This window comes from Rhinopithecus bieti, unplaced genomic scaffold, assembly GCF_001698545.2.
Source record: "Rhinopithecus bieti isolate Rb0 unplaced genomic scaffold, ASM169854v2 scaffold_1012, whole genome shotgun sequence".
NCBI classification, from domain to species: domain Eukaryota; kingdom Metazoa; phylum Chordata; class Mammalia; order Primates; family Cercopithecidae; genus Rhinopithecus; species Rhinopithecus bieti.
The window spans coordinates 1996129-2019625 of record NW_016803312.1 but is presented as its reverse complement, the minus strand read 5'-3'; the positions used below and the strand labels follow the sequence as shown (position 1 = coordinate 2019625).

The window sequence follows — 23497 nt, the reverse complement described above, 5'->3', positions numbered from 1 at the left end:
CTACATGGGAACTTGGAGGAATGCAGACTGCATCTGCATTTGACAAAACCCCAGGTGATTCCATTATAAACTGACGTTTTAGAAGGTGTGCTTTAGCATAGTGATTTTCAATAACTTTTTTTGTGTGTGTCAGTTATGGAAAGCTTTTCCCAAATGAAATATTTGGTGGGGACGTAAGAAATATCTTAGAAGCAGAACTCTGGTTGACCAGGGGTGAGGGGGTCTCAGTCTTCCAGCCCCCTAGTGGCACCTCCTATCCCACACTGCATCTTAGTGGTAGTGACTTCTGCTTCTGAGTAGGTATCAGGGGTCCCTGGTGCTTTTGATTATGTTGCACCCTAACACCTACCAGCCCAGAGGCTACCATGTTGGTTCTTCTGAACAAACAAGCCCTGGTATATTATGGATGCTCAGGTGATATTAGATGATCATTAATAATTGATTTTTTTTGAGGCAGAGTCTCGCTCTGTCGCCAGGTTGGAGTGTAGTGGTGCGATCTCGGCTCATTGCAACCTCCACCTCCCGGGTTCAAGAGATTCTCCTGACTCATCCTCCTACCACGCCCAACTAATTTTTGTATTTTTAGTAGAGACAGGGTTTCAGCATGTTGGCCAAGATGGTCTCAATCTCTTTCCCTCATGATCTACCTGCCTTGGCCTCCCAAAGTGCTGGGATTACAGGTGTGAGCCACCTCGCCCGGCCAATAATTGATTTTAAATAAGAATACATGGACAGGTGCAGCTCAGACATTCCAGAGATGGGCATCAGAGGGGAAATGGAAGAAAGCAGGGAAACAGCCTATTGACAATGAGAGGAAGACAAGACAGAGGGCAGAGAGAGGGAGTGGCCCTATAGTTAAGATTTGCCAGATAAAATACAGGACACCCAGTTACATTTGAATTTCAGACAAACTCCATGGAACATGCTGAGACGAAAGAATGATTCGTTGTTTATTGAAATTCGATGTAACCGGGCATCCTGTATTTTCATTTGCTGAATCTGGCAACCTGACCTAGAGTTCCTTTCTAAAAGGACACTTTTCTCAGCCGCTTGGATTCCAAGGGTCTCACTCTAGGTTAGACCCCCATTTAGATTCCCTCCGGAGAGTTTTCTGGAGTCAGACTACCTGGGTTCAAATCCTGCATCTACCACTGCTGGCTGAGTAACCCTGGACAAATGACTTAATCTCTCTCTATTCTCTGTTTTCCTCTTCTAGAAAGTGGGGTTAGGAATAAGAGCCAACCTCAAAGGGCTGCTCCGATCGAGGATCAGAGGAGAAAATATCTGCATAGATTAAGCACACAGAAAGAGCTCATTAAAGGTACTTTCTATTCTTGGCTGTGCTTCTGGGTCTTCTGGGTCTCGGTAACTTCCCTCTCTGCCTGGATTTGCTCCTGGCCATTTTCTTGGAGAGTGAGACCCATCCGGAGGGGAATGTGGGAGAAGGAAGGAGGAGGAAGTGGGGACTGAGAAGGCCCAGGGACGTGCCTTCCTCTTCTTTCCAGGGTCATGGCCTGGCTTGTCTGTTGGGCGGGTGCGCTTCCTTCCTGGCCTTCCTTGTGGGGCACTTCTCGGGGTGTGCTAGGAAAGGAGGGAGGAAAATGTGTAACTTGATATCTGCTCCTTGACCCTGGCTGACCGGGTTAACTCACTCCAGGATGGAAGCAAAGCCTGCCCGGGAAACCTTCTGTTGCAGGAACATCTTGGCCTGAGGCTGTCATGAGGGAGCCCGATCTGCTTCCTGGACTCTGAGCAGAACAACAGGAGCCCCAGCAGCCTGGCGAGGCTGACAAGCCCTAGGACGGTGACCTCTCAGATCTCCAGATCGGAAACTCTCAGAAACGTGTAAGTGCCAGCATCCGCATTTGGGAATCTGTTATTTCTGCCTCTGTGAGTAAACCTGACCCACCCTGGAAACCTCACTGTCTCTCAGCCCTTGTTCCCATTTTTCTTTCCATGAACACCACAATCAGATACGAGGTTCCAGTAACGATGGTTCTTGAAAATGAAACAAATCAAACAGAAAGCCAGCCAAGGTATGGAGCGGCGGACCTCTAAGTTCCCCTGGAGGAGACACCGGGGCCAGGTTCCGAGGTGGATTCGGAGCCAGAATCCCTAATGGAATTGAACAATTATCCTGAAGCTGCTCTCTGAAAGTTGCGGTTTTCCTAAAACAGTGTTCTTGGCGTGCCTGGGCTTCCTGGCACTGGTCCATGGCCCTCAGCAGCAAATCGTTCCCAGGAAGCTATTGTTATTTGTGCATCTGATAGCGTTCAGCTGAGTACACTGACAGCAACATTTAGAAACGAAAAGAAAAAAGGAAGCAAAATGAAAAGGACAAAAAGGAGGCTTCCAACATCCTAGTGGGAACAGAAAACCAGCAAAGCCTCTTTTCCAGCCCTTATCCTTGTGAGTTTGGACTCTGCAGAACTGTCATCCCCCCGGCATAGCTGCAGCTTGTATGAAGGTGGGCGTCAGGCGCAGAGATTCAGAAGGACAGTGTGCACCTGCTTTCCTCCAACAGGGACCTCTGCTCTGTTCTTCCCAGGAACGCCTGTAAACTGCCACTGCCTCTAGGGGCTGCACCAAGTCCCTGTGTACTCCCAGGACACAATGGGGTAGAATGGAGTGGCTCTGTTCTGTCAGGGCCTGACATTCCAAATGAATTCATTTCCTTCTGGGAAAAAAGAACCACCTTGTTCAGAGCACAGTGTTCCCATGTCTTGGCTTACCTTGAAACATTTTTGATACACCTGTTGGGACAATGCATTCTGCCAAGAGAAGGGAAGTAGCATACTTTGTTCTATTTTTTACTCTCAATGGGCTACATTTCCATTGTGTTGGTTTCCCTTACAGAAAATAACATACACAGAAGAGAAAGTTATAGGATTCCATGCTGCTTGGCAGGGGCATGGAATATGTGCACATATTTACATGGAATATGAGGGTAAACTAGAAAATTAAGGGTAATCTAAAACAGAAAAAAAGAAGGAAAAAAATAAGTTAAAAGTATGAAAAGGCATCCAGAATGAGCAAGTTACTGAGGTTGTCTCAACTTTGGCTTTGAGTTTCCTGGCAGCAAAGGTAAAAAGGTAAGTACATTGAATCACATACTTCTTATTAGCTTCTAAAAGGAATTAACGGAGTGGAATATACAAAAAGCACTGAATAACATAAGGAACAAGATCTTCAATGGTCATTTTGAAAAAGCCTCAGAAGCGTGTTTATAGATGTTTCTTCTGCTGGCTTTCTCAGCAAGATGATACTAAGATACCATCCTATCCAACTAATCTCTGCCAATACCCCAGGCTATGCCTAGACATGCCTGGAGCTATGCCAGTGGTTCAAGGGGTTTCTACAAACACTTTCTTCTACCTCTGCTTTAAATTGGTTTCTTCTCCTCTGATTTCTCTGGTCTCCACCTGTTTCTTTCTTGATTCTCCAGCTACATTTGACACAACTAACCGGACTCATGAGTCTTTAGCCTGTCTGTGGGCTCACTTTTGGGCTCATTGCCTCCAGCAAACTCCCATGCCTGGCCATGGGTGCTGCCCACCCACCTCCATGTCCTGCCTAAGTCTCAGGTCACATGGCCAGACCCAGTCGGGAATAGGTCGCAGCGCATTCAAAACAAAATGATACTAAACATCAGCCCTCAATAGAAAGGAATTAAATCTTTACTTTGTAAAATAATTTCAGCAGGGAGTTGAGAAAATACAGCCCAAGTATATTGATATTTGATTATTTAACTTAATAAGGATCTAGTGTAGGCCAGGCGTGGTGGTTCGCGCCTGTAATCCCAGCACTTTGGGAGGCCAAGGCGCGCGGATCACCCGAGGTCAGGAGTTCAAGACCAGCTTGACCAATGTGGTGAAACTCTACTAAAAATATAAAAATTAGCCAGGCATGGTGGTGCATGCCTGTAATCCCATCTACTCAGGAGGCTGATGCAGGAGAATTGCTTGAGCCCGGGAGGCAGAGGTTGCAGTGTGCCAAGATTGTGCCATTGCACTCCAACCTGGGCAACAGAGTGAGACTCTATCTCAAAAAAGAAAAAAAAAAATCTAGTATAAAGGGATTAAAGTAATGACTAGCCAACATATCCACTGATCTGCTTCTGTTGGGTGTCCAATGTCCCTACGGGACTTTTGGCTAAGTGCTAGAAGGTAGTGAATTCATACTTGCCTTATCCAGCAAGAGACAGAAGTGAGGACATCCTGAGTTTAAAACTGAAGAGCTGCATGTCTGCTGTGGACGTGACAAGTGTGAGCTGCTGTTTAGGAAGGACACTGGAGAAGCCTGACTTGCCTCCTCCTCCAGCAGGGATATCATACTATTTGACATCTTGGTGAGATCCAGAGTTCCTCAGGGTTTAGAAAGAGTTTCAATCAGAAAAGGAGCTGTGAATCCGTTCAAGTTCTTGCTCAAGGACTTGGCTGGGACCCCAGAATTCCACTCCATCTAGCATGAAAGAGATGATTTAGAACTGAAAGGTTTTAGTTCAGCTGTTACCAGTCAGCCACCTTGATCATAAAAGAACCTCTGTTTGGCTCTTGTGCAATCTCTAGTTTTCAGCAGGACCACACACTGCTGGTCTGCAAATTTGAGTTAGCAAAATGTACCTCTAGGTGGTAGGGTGATTGTTCTCTTGGCTGAAATTGCTTGATTTGTTCTGCTTTAACACCATCAATGGAGAATATCTTCCCAAAACAAAAGACTGCTGCTGATGCTATTAGTAAGTTGTTCTATCAGGCAGTAATTAGGCCAGAGGTTCAGTTGCTTCTGAAGTTCTAGTCCTCTTGCTTAGTGATAAAACCATGCTCTCAGCAAAGAGGATGTCATCTTCCTGTTTCCTCTAGCTGGAGGACGGGTATTCAATGTATTCAAATGTATTTTAAAAATTTGCATTTGACCTGTCAGACGAGGTTTTTTTTTAAAAAGTAATATTCCGATTTAGCACTAGGATTATGCTGCAGCTGGAGGGCCTGAGGATCTATTTTAAGTTAGTTTTTTTTGTAGCAAGATGTTTCCTTTTTATGAAAATCAAGCCTGGGGCAGGGGAGAATATGTAGATATTTAGGGTGGGACAGTCCTTTTTTTTTTAGATGGAGTCTTGCTTCATGGCCCAGGCTGGAGTGCAGTGATGCGATCTTGGCTCAATGCAACCTCCACCTCCTGGGTTCAGCAATTCTCCTGTCTCAGCCTCCCGAGTAGCTGGAATTACAGGAGTGTGCCACCATGCCCAGCTATTTTTTTTTTTTTTTTTTTTGAGACAGAGTCTTACTCTGTCACCAGGCTGGAGTGCAGTGACGTGATCTTGGCTCACTGCAATCTCTGCCTCCCCGGTTCCAGAGATTCCCCTGCCTCAGCCTCCTGAGTAGCTGGGACTACAGGTGTGCTCCACCACACCCAGCTAATTTTTTGTATTTTAGTATAGATGGGGTTTCACCATGTTGGCCAGGATGGTCTCAATCTCCTGACCGTGATCTGCCCGCCTCGGCCTCCGAAAGTACTGAGATTACAGGTGTGAGCCACCACACCTGGTTAATGCCCAGTTAATTTTTGTACTTTTGTAGAGACACGGTTTCACCATGTTGGTCAGGCTGGTCTCGAACTCCTGACCTCAGGTCATCTGCCTGCCTCAGGACAGTGCTCTTTTTCTTATAGAAATTGAAAACTGGCATCTTATGCAATGTTATTTTTTAAAGTTGAATTATAAAAATGGAGATATTTCATATCTCTCACTCTCTCACATACACACATACAAACATATGTATTTTTTCCTTAAATATAAGAACAATGCATACATTTTCTTTTGAAAAGTTAGAAGATCCAGCAACACCAGCCCCGTTTTTCCCATGGCACAACTGAGTAGTAGTTGGCCTCACTTGCTGGGGCAGGATTTTCCAGTTTGCAATGTGCCTCTTTCCGTATTTTTCCTGCTACATTTCCTTTCCCTGCCTGGCTCTTATACACATTTGAGTTTATAATGCCTCTATGAGGTTGTATTTTCTAAGACGACTAGAGTGAACAGAAGCACAGCCCCAGGAGGTAAGATAAAGGATGAAGTCTTACGGGTACCATCTGAGATAGAAATCATAGCCAATTTCTGACTGCTGGATCTCGTAAGGACAGAAGTTTTCTTGTCCTGCACGGGCACGACTCTAAGATACATGAGACATGTTTCTCTTATGCCACCTTAAGGCCCCTGGCAGAAGAAAAAAGGAAGTCACAGAGTCCCGAAGATATTTTTGTTTGCTATTAGGTATGCTGGTTTAATACCATCAAGGAAAACACAAACACCCAACCAGAGACTCTACTAGAAATGAAGGGCAAATAAGATGGCCTAGGCTGGGTGTGGTGGCTCACACCTGTAACCCCAGCACTTTGGGAGGCCTAGGCAGGTGGATTGCTTGAGGCCAAGAGTTTTGAGACCAGCCTGGCCAACGTAATGAAACCCTGTCTCTACTAAAAATACAAAACTTAACTGGGTGTGGTGGTGCACACCTGTAATCTCAGCTGCTTGGGAGGCTGAGGCACAAGAATCACTAGGACCCAGGAGGTGGAAGTTGTAGCGAGCTGAGATTGTGCCACTGCACTCCATCCTGGGCAACAGAGCAAGATTCTGTCTCAAGCAAACACAAGATGATCTGTAGATGGACGCTATGGCTGAACCAAAAGCCATAGGATCTAGGTATTGCCCCCTGAGAGTAATGTGGAATGGCATGGCACATGGCCTTGGGCGCTGGGGTTCTGCTCTTGGGCATTGGTCTTCAGGAAGCCAAGTTGACCAGCGGGCTGACATGAGCACACCATTCTACGTCGTTGATTTCAAATCGACAAGTCCCCGTATGAATTTCCAGACTGCTTTTTTCTTAATGAGCTCGTCTCCTTAAATGCTCTGCTACTTGACAACCCAAAGCTGGGGCTCAGCAGGGGAGGAAGCTCCGTCTCCTCGTCCTCACTTTAAGGATGGCATCTTAGCCTCTCCAGGCTGCTATAACAAATCCCATAAACTGGGAAGCTTACAAACAACAGAAGTTTATTGCTCATAGTTCTGGAAGCTGAAAAGTCTAATATCAAGGCAGATTCGGTGCCTAGGGAGCGCTCACTTTCTGGCCTACAGGCCAAAGTTTCTTCCTGTGTCCTCACATGATGGAAGGGACTACTGAGCTCTTTAGGGCCTCTTTCATAAGGGCACTAACTGTCTCCCAAAGGCCCCATCTCTTAATGCCATTACTTTAGGGGATAGGATTTCAATATATTAATTTCAGAGGAACAAAAACATTCAGACCATAGCATATGGGATTAACATCTTAATGACAGTCATTCCAGAAGGTGATACCCGCATTGTGGCCTACCTGAGTGGACCCAGCACCTATGCACCAGGCCAGTGACAAAGCAAGGCTGTCACTGCCCCTGCAGAGGAAGAGCTTTTGCAGAGCTCTGGTGACTCTGCTCATCTACACCCAGGCACACAAATTTCACTTTGGTAACAAAATAGGCAAATTCACAAGCATCGGCACAGACTCCTGGGAGGGCCCCTGTACACTTGTCTGCTTTTAAAACTTCTCTTTCACTGATGTGAATTTCATGTGTCAGGGGTACCTTCTTACTTAAAGGAAAACTAAGAGGCTGGGGAAGGGGAACTAGGCATAATGTGACTGGGTGAACCCCACATAGAAAGCCTTTCCTGGACAGGATCTACACGGAAGACTTGGTTCCTAGTGTCAGTGGCTGTTACTTACTTTCCTTCAGCCTAATTGGCAGAGAATAGCAGGATTTTCTTCTATAAGAACTCCACGAGATCTTACATGTGAGTTCCTCCAATTTGATCCAAATCCATTTGCTTTTACAGAATAGATGTCGATCCCCAAATTCAGAGCTCAAATTAGGACTTGCTCATTTCGGGCAGTTGATGGCTGGCTCCAGCCTAAATTATACTTTCTAAATCTATTCTGGGACTCAGCTGGATTATGAAGCCCTGACCCATGATTACATCAAGCCATTGAAAAAAATTCAGAGGCAAAACAAAACAAAACAAAACAAAACAGGTTTTCCTTCTGCTAGGTCTTAGGACACCTAAGACTTAAGGGTAGAGTGCTGGCTTTTGACATGGGTGACCAATAGATGATACTGAAATTGGTCTTTCATCTTCTCTCTTGCCTTTATTTTGCAGGGGTTGTGGGAGCTGGAAAAGACCTAAGAGACAATTGCAGCTCCATTTTTCTGACATAGTGGCTGAAGGGAGGGACATTTAAAATAGGAACATGCTGTTTCTTCAGTGCTATAGGGAGGAAACTCAATCTTGGCCTTAGTGGTAATAATCTTCACCCCATGAGTCTCCACCACAGTCTCTAACTGCTCTCTCTGTTCAGGACCGACCTTAGGGTGAGTAAAAATTGTTCTAAGAGTTTCTCTTTTTTCCCATCTGCATTATTCCTCACTTCCTCTGCTGTGTTCTTTTTTCTACCCCACTGTGCCTGTTTTTCTGGAACACTATATATTAAGGCACTGCTTCTCAAATTGTCTTCTCTGTTATATACCCCTGAGAATTAGGTTCAGGATGTCTGAGGTGGAGACCAGACATCTGATCTGTGTACTGTACTTAGAAACACATGGCAATTCTTTTTGTTTTGTTTTGTGTTTTGAGATAAGATCTTATTCTGTCACCCAGGCTGGACTGCAGTGGTGTAATCTTGGCTCACTGCAGCCTCGACCTCTTGGGTTCAAACAAGTCTTCCATCTCAGCCTCCTGAGTAGCTGGGACTACATGTGAGTGCCACCATGCCTGGCTAATTTTTCTGTAGAAACGGTGTTTTGCCATGTTGCCCAGTCTGTTCTCAAAACTCCTGACCTCAAGTGATCCGCCCACCTCTGCCTCCCAAAGTGCTGGAATTACAGGCATGAGCCACCATGCCTGGCCAACACAAAGCAATTTTGATGCATGCAGTTTGTGCAATCTTTTATGACAATGCTGCAATAAGGCGATTTCTTAGTCCTTATCTCACTTGACTATCAGCAGCATTTGAAAATCCATCATGCCCTTCTGGGATCCTCTTTCTACCTCACTGGCTGCTCCCTGTTCGTCTCCAGTGCTGGTTCCACCACAGGGAGCCCATCTCTAAGCTTTGGAGCGGCTTCGGGTCCAGTGTGCTGACATTTTTTCTTTCCATCCACGCACATTCCCCAGATGTTATCATACAGTCCTCTAGCTTTAAATGCCAATTTCCAGTGGTATACTGGAGACCGTGTAACTGTTATCAACTCTCTAGGGGCCGAAAAGCCCTGCTTTGTAATGCTTGCCAATTTACATGGTGTAAATTTCCTGCCATGGACCATTTCAAGAGGATCATGTGTCATCACTGAATGTAGAGTTGAGAAGAAATCACATAATTGGCTCGGGAGAGCCTGTCAAGCCAGCTCCAGGGAACCCCTGATAATGTCCACGCCTTATCTCCAGTACAGACCTCTTGTCCAAACACAGAACATATGTTTTTAACATCCTACTGTATATCTCCATTTGAATTTTTACTCATTATCTCAAGTTTAGCACATCAGGAATAGAACCCAGTCTCTCCCACCCAGGCTGTCATCGCTGACCAGCTCTTCCTTCAGTGGTTCCCGTCTTGGTAAGTCAGCTCCAGTCCACAGCTGCTCGGGGGGCCATTCTTGACTCTTGTCTTCCTCTCTCCCTTCACACCCAATCCGTCAGGAAATCCCTCCAGCTCTCCCTTCCAGATAAATTCAGAGTCCATTCACTTCTCACCACCTCCAGGGTATCCGCTGGCCTAAACCATCATCATCTCTCACTAAGATGATTGTAGTAGTGACCTCATGCATCACCCTGATTCCAGCCTTCTTCTCTATCAACCTAGTAGCTAACGTCATCCTTCAGCCCCTGACCCACTGATCTTTTTCAGTCTTATCCGGAGTAAAACCCAGAGGTTATTCTCATGGCCTGCACAGCCTGTGCCAGCTGGGCTCCTGACTCGTCCCTGAGTCTTTATCATCACTTCTGACCACCCCCATCTCACCCCTTCACTCTGCTCCAGCTACCCACTTGCCACCCCTCAAGTACCTCAAGTCCACTGCTGCCTCTGGCCTGTTGTACTTGCTGTGCCCTCTGCGTGGGATGTTCTTTCCCCACATGGCTGCGTGGCTTACTCCCAGCTCCCTCCCTGTCCTTCCTTGAGAGCCACATTATATAACCATGCTGCACGCTCCGTCTCCCCCTGCTCCTTACTCTACTTTATTTCTCTTTAGAGAACTTATCACCACTTGACGTATTACCAATTCACGAGAGTGCAGACTTAGCTGTGTCTCTTGGACCTAGAACACTGTCTGGTATGTAGTCGATGTTAAATAAAAAACTGTGAAATTAATAAATAAAACATTATGTCCTAGGTATTCCATTCCCAGGGATATCTGTATTCTGGGACTGATTCTGTGTGGTTGGGCTAGGACTGCATTTTCTAGCAATGATCAATATACTTCTAACCCTTAATGGTTTTCCTCATTAATGTTCCAATAGAGTGATTGGAGAAATTGTATCTAAATGATCCCTCCAATCCCTCCAATCACTCTATGGGAACATTAATGAGGAAAGCCAGCCAGGCTTGGAAGCCTTTGGCATTTTTGAGAAAAGTCAGCAAGCAATGTAGGAAAATGATCAGAAGCATATTTCTGTCCTATCTCAAAATATCCCCACAAGGGTTCTGATTGGGAAGAAAAGGGATTGCCCATGAACCCAAAGGTGTTAATTGTGTAGTAGGATTTTAGGAAGTTTTTCATGATCCAGTTCACCAAGAAGAGCTAGCATCTTGAAATAAGTCACTGTTAGGACTGATGATGACACGGATGTTCGTCTGCATACAAGCACAGGCACACTGCAACCCTGGCCCTTGAAGGACAATTCTGTTTTATTAAAGGCTTGAATTTATAACCACAAAGGGATTCTTTTTGTTCAGGTAGTCAGCATTCACTCAATGAACATTTGTTTATGCTATCTTTATCCCAGGTATTGTTTTAGGCTCTGAGACCTAGTAGAAAAACTGACCAGGTCCTTTGAAGTATTTGTTATTGAGTGACCAGTAAGAGAAGACAAAAAAGAAGTTAAAATCCATAGATGTGGTTCATCCACTCCCAGATTAGAATAAAGATCCATGGCAGTTTCTTCTATATTGTTTTATGGATGTAGGATAGATAATATTATCCTCTGAGGCTCATTGATGAGTAAATACAAATAAAAGTGGATTGTTTTGAACTATGTGTTCAAAGAAAGTCTTATATCACACAGGTGGATAATATTCCTTATGTTAGAGCAGTTTCTAAGAGATCTGTTTCAAAGCATGTAAAGAAAGCGATCTCCCCCTGGGCGGGCACGGTAGCTCACACCTGTAATTCCAGCAGTTTGGGAGGCTGAAGCGGGTGGATCACTTGAGGTCAGGAGTTCGAGACCAGCCTGGCCAACATGGTGAAACCCTGTCTCTACTAAAAATACAAAAATTAGCCAGGCATGGTGATGAGTGCCTTTCATCTCAGCCACTCAAGAGCCTGAGGCAGGAGAACCACCTGAACCCAGGAAGGGGAGGTTGCAGTAAGCTAAAATCATGCCACTGCACTCTAGCCTGGGTGACAGAGCAAGACTCCACCTCAAAATAAAAATAAAAATAAAAGAGAGAGGGAGAAGAAAGCTATCTCCCACTTCTCCTAAGAACACGATTGACTTTGTGTACATATTTGCAATATGGCAGATTGAAAGACACACAAAAGGGATTTCGTCCGTGCACCAGTCAAGAAAAGAAGCATACAGGAGAAGCTAGATTGGGTGTTTTTGATCTTCAATAGCCTGGAAGGAAGTCGTGCACAATTCTAGACTCTATGACTTCGGAAGGCCTCAGGTAACTATCCAGAGACTCTCCTCAATGTGCTGGACATTGCATAGGATGTCCCAGGAATATGGACCCCACTTTCAAGGAGCCTAAATAGTTTTCTCCCCCTATTGAGAATGACATGACCCAAAAACCCAACACAATCAACCCATTTATTTCTCTTTTATGTGAAGCCACCAGAAAACACAAAAACTAGCTGATTTCCTTCTGCTAGCATCTTGCCCAAATCATTGATCTAGGTAATATTATTTCCTTGGGTCAGTTGTTCTCAGTATAGGCTACATGTTGGAATTACCTGCGGATTTAAATACTGATGCCTGGATTTTATCCCCAGAGACTGTGATGTACATGGTCTGGGGTACAGATGGGTTTTTAAAAGCTCCTTGAGTGTTTCCAAGGCAACAATAAAGTTGAAAAGCACTGCTTTAACATGACCCATGGCATGATGGCGAGGCATAAGGAGGGGACAAGCTATTCAAAGAGGAGAACCATAGCTCAGTTTCAGGCCCAGCCTGAGAGCTGTCATTTTGCATAGGATGCTGAAATGCCTAGGAGTCCTGACCATTTGCATAGCAATTTGCAATCCTGCTTTCCACACCAGCTTGAGGAATGAAAACTCTGGAGTGATACCCATAGAGTCAGCCTTTCCTTCTCCTCACTGAGCCAATAAGCAATGTCATTCTGCCCAAGATGAGAAGTCAATGGCTTAACATGACATAAGCTGCTATACGAAATAAAATAAATATTGGTTCACCAAGTTTAGGTCACTTAAAATTGCACGGGACTAACCAATGCAGGGAAAATGGCCTTCAATGCATTCTGTGAACCAGAGAATTGGAGTCCCCAATAGTCAGTGTTCTTTTTCTCCAGAGAGGCGTATATTTATAGAAGGAACAAAACCCCATGCAGGATGAGGGGGCTGGCTAATAATATGTGTGAATACACTGATCTGTCTGAACAGTTCTTGGCTGCCTGTGCTCAATGGTAATAAATATCCACTGAAAGCCGTCTGCTGTATGTGTTTTTGGTAACGTCTCACACTTCCCTGCATGAATACATCCAGAATGTAAGCACCACACACTCAACTATAGAGACTCTGTTGTATTCCGAATTCTTAAGTTATGCAGCTTAGCAGCTGTGATAATGTAATGGTTTGCAAAATAATAGACTGGCAAGACGTCAACCTGGAATAACACATCATATAATGAATGACGTGGGTACAAAAAGGTTTAATTTATGCTGTGTTAAAAATATCGCTCCAGAAATATCCCACCATTTCAGTCTTTCCTAGACACACAAAAACCCTTTCACCTAAAATATTGGAATAATTGTGGTAAAAGAGAATGCTTTCTTGTCTCATTTTCCTCCCAATAAAACCATCGAATTTGTACTACTTTGTGAAGAGACCTATGATTTGAGTCTGATTGGCTGTTCGCGCATTAACTTTGTTCCATTTAAAGATGTATGGCATGGTCTTAGAGTTCCGAATAAATAAGAAAAGAGCATTTCGCTTTCCCCGCTTGTACTGACACGTAAGAGCAAACACATTTTCCACCAAAGATAATGGGACTTGTGGTAGTTTGGCATGGGGATGGAGGCTGTTCCAGAGTAGGTCTTAATTCTGATCCTCTTCCCAAATTTGCTCACTGAGAGTTTATATGAACTTTTAGATTTCATTCATTCTGTTATCTAGTGGATATTTATTGCACTCCTGTTATGAACCAGGAACCTAGGGGTGTTCCCTGTCCTCAAGATGCCTGCCATCGTATGGAGGATTATGACTGATGCAAACCAGGGGTTTCAATGCAGTGTGATTTGTGCTATGGTAAGGGAATTCTAGAGTGCTACGAAAGCCTGCAGGGAGAGCACTTACTCAGACTTGGGGAGGGGATGGGGTGCCTGGAAGAGCTTCCTGTAGAATTGCCTTTAGGCTGAAAGAAGTAAAGGGGGTGGAGGGAGGAGGCAGAAAGTGCCAGGAATATGAAAACACATACAAAGGCCCTGGTGCAAGAGAAATCTTAGTAGTTTAGAGGAACTGCAAACACGTCCTGGTTGGAATATAACACTCCCAGGGTAAGGTATGGGAAGAGGTGAAGCTGGAGGGCTGTGATTAGGAAAGGCCTTGTGATTTGTCCTTATCCTGAGGCAGGGAGCCACTTAAGGGTTTCAGTAGACAAGTGACACAGTCACCCCTCGGTTTTAGAAAGAGCACAGTGGCTGCAGCACAGAGCATGAATTGAGGGGAGGAAGACCTGCCATGGTGAGAAGGCAATATGCAGGCGAGTGATGGTGGCGGGCTGCACTACCGAACAAAGGAGCAGGACGGGGGAGACACGTCTCAGAGCTGGAATGGACAGTGCCTTGTGGCTGTGAGAAGGAGACGATGAAAAGAGAGGAGGTGGGAAGACGCCAGGATCTAGTTTGGGTTTTAGGAAGCTGGGGGTGTTGAAGGAGAAGCAGGATTATTAGGAGAGATGATGAAGTTCATCATGGACATGCTGGATTTGAGGTGTTGAGATGTTCAAGAGAACAGTGATGTCCAGTCCACCGGGGCGGGGGTGGGGGGGGGCGGTCTGTGGGTATGGATATTAGAGAGGATAAGTCATCGGGGCAGATGAGCAATCCAATAAATGCAGGAAATTATGCTCCCACTTCAACAGATGATCTTACAGCTGGAAAATCAGTGGGTGAAAACAGAGATACAGCAATTCGGTAAGTACTTGCATGACTGGGTCCGAGCCCTCATAGGTGGGCATCTCAGGGTGTGAAGACATACACATTTCTCAGCTTCCTGGAGCCCAAACCAGAGCTGAGAATATAGACAGCAGCCTAGCAGATTTCACCTCCACTTAAAACCACAAACTAAAACAACGTGGGATGGGCTACATAAAAGGTTCACACACTCATTCTTAGGCTTTGCATCTATAAAGGTAATCTCCAACATAAAACCATTTCCTCGTATTGCAAAGTTATACTAGTTTAATAAAAGCTTTCCCCCCGCCCCAAGGCAAACTCCCAGAAAAAAAATTTCCACATTTTCTCTTTCCTTAACTCACTTATATGTTTTGTTCTTACATTTATTAGAATTTTCCATGAAGTTCATTTTTACTTTACTTCTGGAATAAAAAACATCTGGCTTTAGAGGGAAGAAACCATACAGAAGGATCTGGGCTTGAGTAAGTTGAGTTACTTGGGATTCACGTGTAGTCAGTTTGAAAGACTTTGTTTTCCACGTGTCTTACATAAAATTGGGAGTTCCAGAAAAGTTATCGCCATGACACAACATACTGCTTTTCTTGGCTTTAGCAAGTGAATAGCCCTAAAGGACGGCTCCAGGAGACAGGGAGGTGTGTCTAAATATAAAAAATTGCCATCTGTTATTAAAAATACAAGACCGGGTGCAATGGCTCACGCCTGTAATCCCAGCAATTTGGGAGGCCGAGGCAGGTGGATCACTTGAGGTCAGGAGTTTGAGACCAGCCTGGTCAACACTGTGAAACCCTGTCTCTACTAAAAATACAAAATCATCCAGGTATGGTGGCACACGCCTGTAATACCAGTTGTTCTGGAGGCTGAGGCAGGAGAATCGCTTGAACCCAGGAGGTGGAAGTTGCAGTGAGCCAAGATCATGCCACTGCACTCCAGCCTGGGCAACACAGCGAGACTCTGTCTCAAGGAAAAAAAAAAAAAGATACAAGCCAAGAGTTCTTTTACACAAAGATAGGCAATCTTAAAAACGATGCCTATCATTATGGACTGCATTTTATGTGATTGCCAGGTATTGTGTCAGGTCCTTGCATACATTTTTGGTGATCCTTTACAAGCACTGAAATGGGGTGGGTATTGTGGATGGATAAGCCAAAGCTGAGGAAGTTCGAGTCACTCTGTCAACGCCATATGACTCATAAATAGTCAGTAGTCAAATGCAAATAGTAAATAGTCAAACAGTAAATAGTAAAACTCGTAAATAGCAAATAGACAAGCCTCACCCTTGTCACCCCACCATGCTGCTTTCTGTAGCACCTAAATTGTCTCTGTTACTTATTTTGTAGCTTAATTCTAGCCTGTATTACATTGACTTCTAATTGTTTTATTCATATAAACTTTACAGGCCTAATCTCTCCTCCCGAACCAAACATGGCATTTTATGTTTCTTTCTTTTTTTTTTTTTTGAGACGGAGTCTTGCTTTGTCACTAGGCTGGAGTGCAGTGGCTCCATCTCGGCTCACAGCAACCTCTACCTCCCGGGTTCAAGCAATTCCCCTGCCACAGCCTCCTGAGTAGCTGGGATTACAGGCACACACCACCACGCCTGGCTAATTTTTTGTATTTTGGTAGAGACAGGGTCTCACCATGTTGGCCAAGATGGTCTCCATCTCCTGACCTTATGATCCGACCACGTCATCCTCCCAAAGTGCTGGGATTACAGGTGTTGGCCATCACACCAACCCCATTTCATATTTCATTTATGTTTTCCACCCTCCCTAGCACAGTGATGGGCTCATGGCAGTCTGAAGAAGCATGAACCAGAACTAAGTCTGGTCTCTCAGGATTCGGTGGATGTCTAAGTTGCAGGGTTAAAAAGCTACAATTCCTTCTTTCAACTCAACCTCTAGGCAGTTGGATACAGAAGCAATTGTTGAACCCTGGGCACCTAAGGGGACAGGACTGTTAGTGTCCTGGAAATCAGGTTCTTCTGTTCGGTTTTCACCACCTCTGAATGGCATGTCTTCTGTATTACCTTTAATGTGAATATAGGTGAGGAGGTGGTTTTATAACCCTTTTCTTAGGGCTAGGCTGCCATGCCATTGCTCCTCCAGAGAGCAAAGATGAAACATGATCCCATGGGTAAGGACATGCAATGCCAGGTCCCTGGATTTAGGTCCCGCTCTGTCATTGACTGTATATTCCTGTAGAGAAGATTAAACCTCTCCATACCTTGGTTTCCCTGTTTATACAGGACAAGGGTAGTAACCCCTGGGCTCTGTGCCTTGTTAGTAACTCGCGATGGTAAAGCAGGGGAATGGACTGAAAGCCTTATAGAAATGTAAGGTCTTCCACGTCATTAGATACTGTGAGACAACGGAAACCGCTGACGGAACTGAACAAACTGCTGTTGCTTTACACTCCCAATGGAAGAGTGCCGGCTCTCAGTGTTTGCCCTTACTTCTCCTCCTCTTCTATGAACACGGGACTCCATTCTGAAAATTGTCACAGAATTGTCAATTCCACTGACCCACGGTGTAAGATGTCCAGTGGAATTGACAGGAAATCGTACATTTCAGTTAGTTCCACTCTCCATTGCTGCAGAGGGTGAGGTGCTACCTTACCTTCACGGGGAAGACCAGTGCTCGAAGGCTGTGCTGCGCGGGAAGGCCCCAAAGAGTTCAGACCATATTCATATTAAGGCCGGTGTAACAATGAGATGTGCTCAAGGGCAGAAAATATTCCTGTGTGCTTTGAAGTCAAGTGTGTACAAACATACCCAATAACAGATGTGTTTTGTGTAAGATACTATATCCCTATATTGTCAATTTTTCTAAAATTGGTAAACAATGACTAACAGAAGTGGTAACTGCATATATTTGAATGTATGCAAACGTACATGATTTATTAACACTTTATCTGGAGATCATAATGGTATAAATGGAGGTTTCCGGGTGACTGGATTTGTGTGTGTGTGTGTGTGTGTGTGCGTGCGTCTACAAAGGATAAGTATCTGCTCAATATTGCCATTTGCACAGCCCTAAGGCACACAATTCACATTTCCATGTTAGTATTTGTGAATCAATATCTTAATAATAGAACATACGATAAAAATTTAGTTACCATACAGACCAAAGAGTTTTCACTAACACCTAACATCACACTCAATAGCAGCCTGATCCATGTGTGAATTTTGCTATCACTGATGGCGTAAGCTCTAAGCTATTGGTATAACACGAAATACACAGTAAGTATTTAGTACATATTAGTTGATGATCTTGACATTCAGAACAAGAAATAAGTCTCAAAATAAAGACCTACACACAACCAGAATGGAAAGCAAAGTTTTTTTTCATTATTCAAATGACAGAAAAATGTAACTCATCAAAATTCAGGAAATCAACCTTGCCTAAGTATTTAGTTAGCCCCTCATATTTTAAACCTTTAGTTTCTTTTTTTTTAAATTAAACATCACTGAGTAGTAAGTATACCAACCAGAAAAAGTCACTTGAATTCAATTCTGATCTTTTTCATAAGATGCTGCAGATTGCTGATCTGGCAAGAGAGCATCATGTGAGGCTATTTGCTTTATTAGGTCTTGGACTACACCTTAACTGAAGATGTCTATGTAGGTGACGAAAACTCATGGAAGGGCTTGCCATGATTCATACATGGGCTTTTGGGGTTTCTGAGACAAACAGAACTGCCATACGCTTTGTGAGTGTAGGGATTCTTCCTGCATGTTGAGCCTGTCACCCCAACGACAACCAGCTTTGCATTAACTACAGCCAGCCTCAAACTGCATCTGTTACTCCAGAGAAGGACAAATCCTTATTATTATTTTATAGGATCATCTCTGCTAAGGACTTCCAAAGTAAACATGCTTTCAGGAAATTAACAGAGTAATTTTAAGCCAAAATCCATAGTATTAAAAACAAATAAACCCCAAATGATAGCAATGTACTTGGGGACAAAAAAAAGCTTTTAATCAACTGCCTGCATAATTTAAACCACCAAAGCTTTGAGGCTCCTTCACATCACCATCACCTCCCTTTTAGACACTGTCACCCAGCAGAAGGAATTCACAGCCCTGCTACACTCATCAGTAGGTTTCAGTCAACACAGAAGAAAGCAGTTTCGCAACCCCCATGCATTTCTCAGCAAGCACTCAAATCTCTCAAACCCATTCCGGGGGAAGTTCCCAACCCAATCTTATCCCTCGTATTTCATCTCTAAAGGCACCCCTCCCCCATCCGAGATCCACAAGGTACAAAAATTACTGTTTCAGGTTTCTCATCATTATCTGTTAAAAAACTAAAATTACAGATCAGATAGTATTCTACAGTCCGAGGAACTCCAACTGAGAACGTGAGTGACAGAAGTAACGCGGTATACAACGAAAACAAACATCTCCCTGTCTTTGGAGCAATTGAGAAGGAAACAGCCCGCCACGTAGCTTACCCTTTCAACGCTGCGCCTTCTCAGAGATCCATAAGGAATTTTCAGTAAAAGTCTTTGGGATCTATTCGGAGCCACTGCAGCCTGAACCACCATGGTGTACAGCTGTGTCTGTGTGTGTGTGCGTGTGCGTGTGTTCCCAGCAAAGGGAGAGAAGGAGCCTCCCTCAAAAATAAGTTATGGTCTCCTGGAGGGTTCCCAAATATCAAATAACTGAAAGAGTTTTTCTTTCGACCATCTGAGTCAAGATGTGGTTTGTCAGGAAGAGGGGGGATGGGAAGAAAGAAAACCAGCCCAAGTTCTGCAACTTCAGCGCGCACGAAGCAACATCTCTAGCTTTCTTCCATCTGTCCCTCTGCACAGCTGGTTCAGCGAGACTGCCGTGTCCCGCTCGTGGGCAAGTAACGCTCCTGGGGAGACGGATCCAGAAATGTCAACTTTGCTTCTTGTGGCTGCAGATGGTAACCAGGTCAGTTGTCTAATCAAAGCTCTATCAGATGTATTAGTCATTCCATCACGTGACTCCCAAGCCCCTCGGCTGTACAGTAGGTCACATGCTCACCTTAAAAAGACTATTTGGAATATCACCATCTGGAATGGAGATTAATGCAGAATCCTACATTCTGATTTCACTCTCTTCTGAACGGAGGAACGATATTTGAAGACCAGAGACAGAACACATCAGGGACCTCTTTGCGGTCATAAATTCTATCTATAAAACCGAGCATCAGACATGTATATCTGTTTTCCCTTCCTGCTTTCTAACACATAAAAATAAACACATGGGTATCACTCACTGTATATGTGAATACAGTCCACGGAGAGAAAGTATGAGGGAAAGAAGAAGAAACTGTTTCAATCACATGATTCAGATGAATCAAATCGAATGGAGCAGACTTGCGTTTGGCACCTTGTCATTTAAGTGTTTGTGTTATAGAACATTTATTTTTATGCATGCCAGTAAATGCGAAGAAACTATGTTTCATTTTACAAGGTTGTGTCGAAGCAGACTCATCCATCACGTCTGTCAATTATTTTCTGATCACATTGTGTAATTTCAGATCAGACAGCCTTCTTTGACGGATGGCACAAATGGTTTCAAACGTTAATTTTTCCGTAATATTTTCCTCTACCTGCCCCATCTCTACTCCTCCCTAAATCGGCTTATTTCCATAGCAGAAAAAATTACTGCAAAGAAAATCAAGTAAGGGGCTTCCAGGATATGGGGTATGTTCGGATTTTTTTTCTTTTTCTTTTGAAAGCATTTCTACATACACTGCTTCTGTCTGTTCTGAGTTTTACGAAAGGAATGGCCATTTCCTTTGTAGTCATCCCATGGTTTTTGGTGTTAGCCTTAATACCACTCATACACTCTGGGCACCAGCTTTGAGACACTGTCTGCAGACTAGTGCTAAGTTTATTGAAAATGACGGAAAGAAGGTTCTGTTTATTCAAACAAACCTAATAGGAAATGGGGGTGGGGTGCAAAGGGAAGAAGCAGAGTTTTACACTATGAGAAAATGAATCAGAAGAAACAGGAGAGGGGTGCCATAGCGGCGGCGGCAGCGTGCAGACTGGAAACCTGGGTTCAGCCCTCCAACGCAGACACACATCGCAAGGCAGTTAAAGAAAGCATCAAGTTGATGTGGGAAATTCCAAATATACAACAATTGGGCTTTGTTCATAATTGGTTCCATGTGTGCAGCGGGAGAGTCAGTGAGAGGGTGAGAGAGACAGGGGGAGATGGAAACCTCTTAACCACGGCTCACACGGCGTCTTTGGCGAGGTGGTTTAGGTTTACATCTCTTTCTTCCCTCTTTCTTGCTTCTAGCCTGCACTGCCTGGTTTCAGAGTACTGGCGGGGGGTGGGAAAAAATCTGGAACGACACCCGATGATTGAGCCAAAGCAAGAGAAACTCATCTCTTTGTAAAACTGCACTTGTCGTTGTAACGGTTTTGAACAAAGGATAGGCACATTTTCAGAACACTTTGTCATTTCAGAGTCAAGGCATGTCATTCTTCCAGCTCAGTTTTGGAGTTGGTGGAGGGGACAATGATGAGATGGACTGAGAAGCCACTGCCTCTTCTCTGACCCAGGCCAGGGCAAAGCCCCGGGGAGCTGAATTTATTTACATTTGACTAAATGCAACTTCCTGTTTCCCAGGGGTATTAATGAGTGTTGCACTGGGGGGCTTAGGCTTATGGCATAGTTCAGATCATAAGGGACATTTTGATGAACTAAGTGCAAATAAAACAAAAACACATGCATTTGATTAAGGTTAAAATACATATAGAAGAGAATGTTAATGGAAACAAAAATAACCCTGGGCCAGACTCCCACACATCTGAGTCTCACACATTCCACATCCTTCCCTTGGGAGGCGGGGAGAAGGATCACTTTTCATAGTAGCACAAGAGTCTCCTCCCAGATAATGGAGCCCTCCCCAGTCCCTGCGGAGTAGGTGACCGCCTCCTCGGAGTGATTTAAAGGCTCTCAAAGGTTGGCTTGTCCAAAATTATCTTTCTGCTTGTCTTGCCATGGGTGTTGGAGACTTACACATTCATAATTAATTATTGAGTTAAGGTCTTTTTTTTTTTTTTTTTTTTTTTAAATAGAGACAGGGTCTCACTATATTGCTCAGGCTGGTCTTCAACTCCTGGGCTCAAGCACTCTTCTCGCTTTGGCCCCCACAAACTGCTAGGATTACAGGCATGAGCCACCATGCCTGGCCAAGTATTTCTTTCCATTGTTAGAATACAAATATGTTTCCCCGGAAGGGATATGCATTCATACTCTCACAGTTAGGACCACTTTAGGAGAAGCAAGGGGAGCGAATGTTCCCTGAGCACCCACCCATGCCAGGCCACATGCTGTGAGGTTATCAAAGGCTACTTCCAGGGAGGAAATGAGTTTCATTATCCCTGTTTTAGTGGTGAAGAAACTGGTGCTCAGAGGGGTTTAATAAGTTGGCCAAGGCAGCACAGCTAGAAATGTCAGAGCTAGGATGAAAACCAAAGTCAACTGGTGTGATTTCAGGGTCCAGCTTGCCATCCCATGGGACTTTATCAGATTACAGCAGTTTGGAAATCCCAAAGGAAGATACATCCATTGAATCCAACAGGAAAATGGAAAACTCCGTCTTTGAAAAGAAGAGAATGTCAATACAGGAAACTGTTAGATTGAGCAATTTTAGAGTTTCTGGAGCTGCTATGTTGATGTCACCAGGAGTTAGGCACAGGGGATGGAAGGGCTAAGCAGCACAAAGGGGAGGCGGGGAGGCTGGCCTAAGTGGTCAAGGAAGGAGTCAAGTTATTAGAGCCGGGGGGGCCAGGGTCACCTAGTAGAGGCTGGAACCTTGGAGACCCATCCAGTGGGAGACTCAGCCACTGCTGGAGCCTTCATTCATGGTCAAGGGGAGGTGAGGAGAAATTCCTGGCCCTTCCTTTCCATCTGACTTCCAGTCTCCTGGCAGCATCTTCCAGCTAGTTGAAAGGGAACTCTGGAAATAGCCATATAGGAAGGGCAGGGAAAGGGTGAGCCATAAATCTGAGTATATGTGGCTCCGGGCCAGCCCTGAGGGACTGAGACATTGGACCAAAGGACTGGGAAACGGTAAGTTAAGGGTGAACTGAAAAGAACAGCAAGAGGAGGTGGTACACGGTGGCTCACGCCTGTAATCCCAGCACTTTGGGAGGCAGAGGTGGGTGGATCACCTGAGGTCAGGAGTTTAAGACCAGCCTGGCCAACATGGTGAAACCCTGTCTCTACTAAGAACACAAACATTAGCTGGGCATGGTGGTGGGAGCCTGTCATCCCAGCTACTTTGGAGGCTGAGGCAGGAGAATGGCTTGAACTCAGGAGGTGGAGGTTGCAGTGAGCTGAGATCGCACCACTGTACTCCAGCCTGGTAGGCAGACAGCACGAGACTCTGTCTCAAAAAAAAAAAAAAAAAAAAAAAAAAAAAGAACAGCAAGAGGAAAACCTATGAACAAATATCACATAGAAAGAGCAGGTTGTTTTCAGGATGGCGGATGACACGGTACTCTCAGCATCCAGGAACGGCCTAATGGCTGCTGGATGTGGGGTGGGAGTCATGGGGGGAAAGATGCCTCAGGGATAGGGGGGCAGTCAACAAACTGTGTGCAGGAGAGGGAGATGTAGAAGACACTTCGGTTCTAGACTCTCCGAAGCTGCTGCTTTTGATGCCTCAGGGAGCAGTGCACTTAAGGCTGGCAAAGCCTTTTGTTTGTTTGTTTTGAACATTTCCTTCCAGTCTCGGTGAAAATGTTTGCATTAAAATCCTGGAAGGAAAATGCATAGAAACCCGTTGAGCCAGGTTTCAGGAAAGTCACTGATCTTGACATGCCACAGCAAGATGTATCAAAGCAAATGGGTGTTCTTGGTCATGAATAGCAGGGCGTGAAAGGGGTAGGGGGAA

The 23497-nt window shown here is 44.6% G+C and overlaps 1 protein-coding gene and 1 long non-coding RNA gene across 4 annotated transcripts in view; one reads left to right on the top strand and one right to left on the bottom strand.

The window, feature by feature from the left end:
* The window catches only part of FRMD4A (FERM domain containing 4A), a 367189-nt gene extending 347929 nt beyond the window's left edge, over positions 1-19260 (bottom strand). Inside the window, exon 1 of one of the 2 annotated variants that reach the window (XM_017874498.1) lies at positions 19062-19260. In XM_017874498.1, coding sequence (XP_017729987.1) covers positions 19062-19154 — 93 coding nt within the window. In that variant the 5' untranslated portion in view covers positions 19155-19260. The remainder of the gene's footprint in view (positions 1-19061) is intronic. The other variant, XM_017874473.1, reaches the window with a different exon arrangement.
* Positions 1559-13191, top strand: LOC108531223 (uncharacterized). Of its 2 annotated transcripts, XR_001886105.1 has the most exons (4): positions 1559-3092; positions 9549-9632; positions 10267-10347; positions 11757-13191. It is a non-coding gene; the product is annotated as an uncharacterized LOC108531223 (long non-coding RNA). The 2 variants fall into 2 exon arrangements; XR_001886104.1 differs by having other exon boundaries at positions 9549-10347.
* Positions 19261-23497: the final 4237 nt, after the last annotated feature.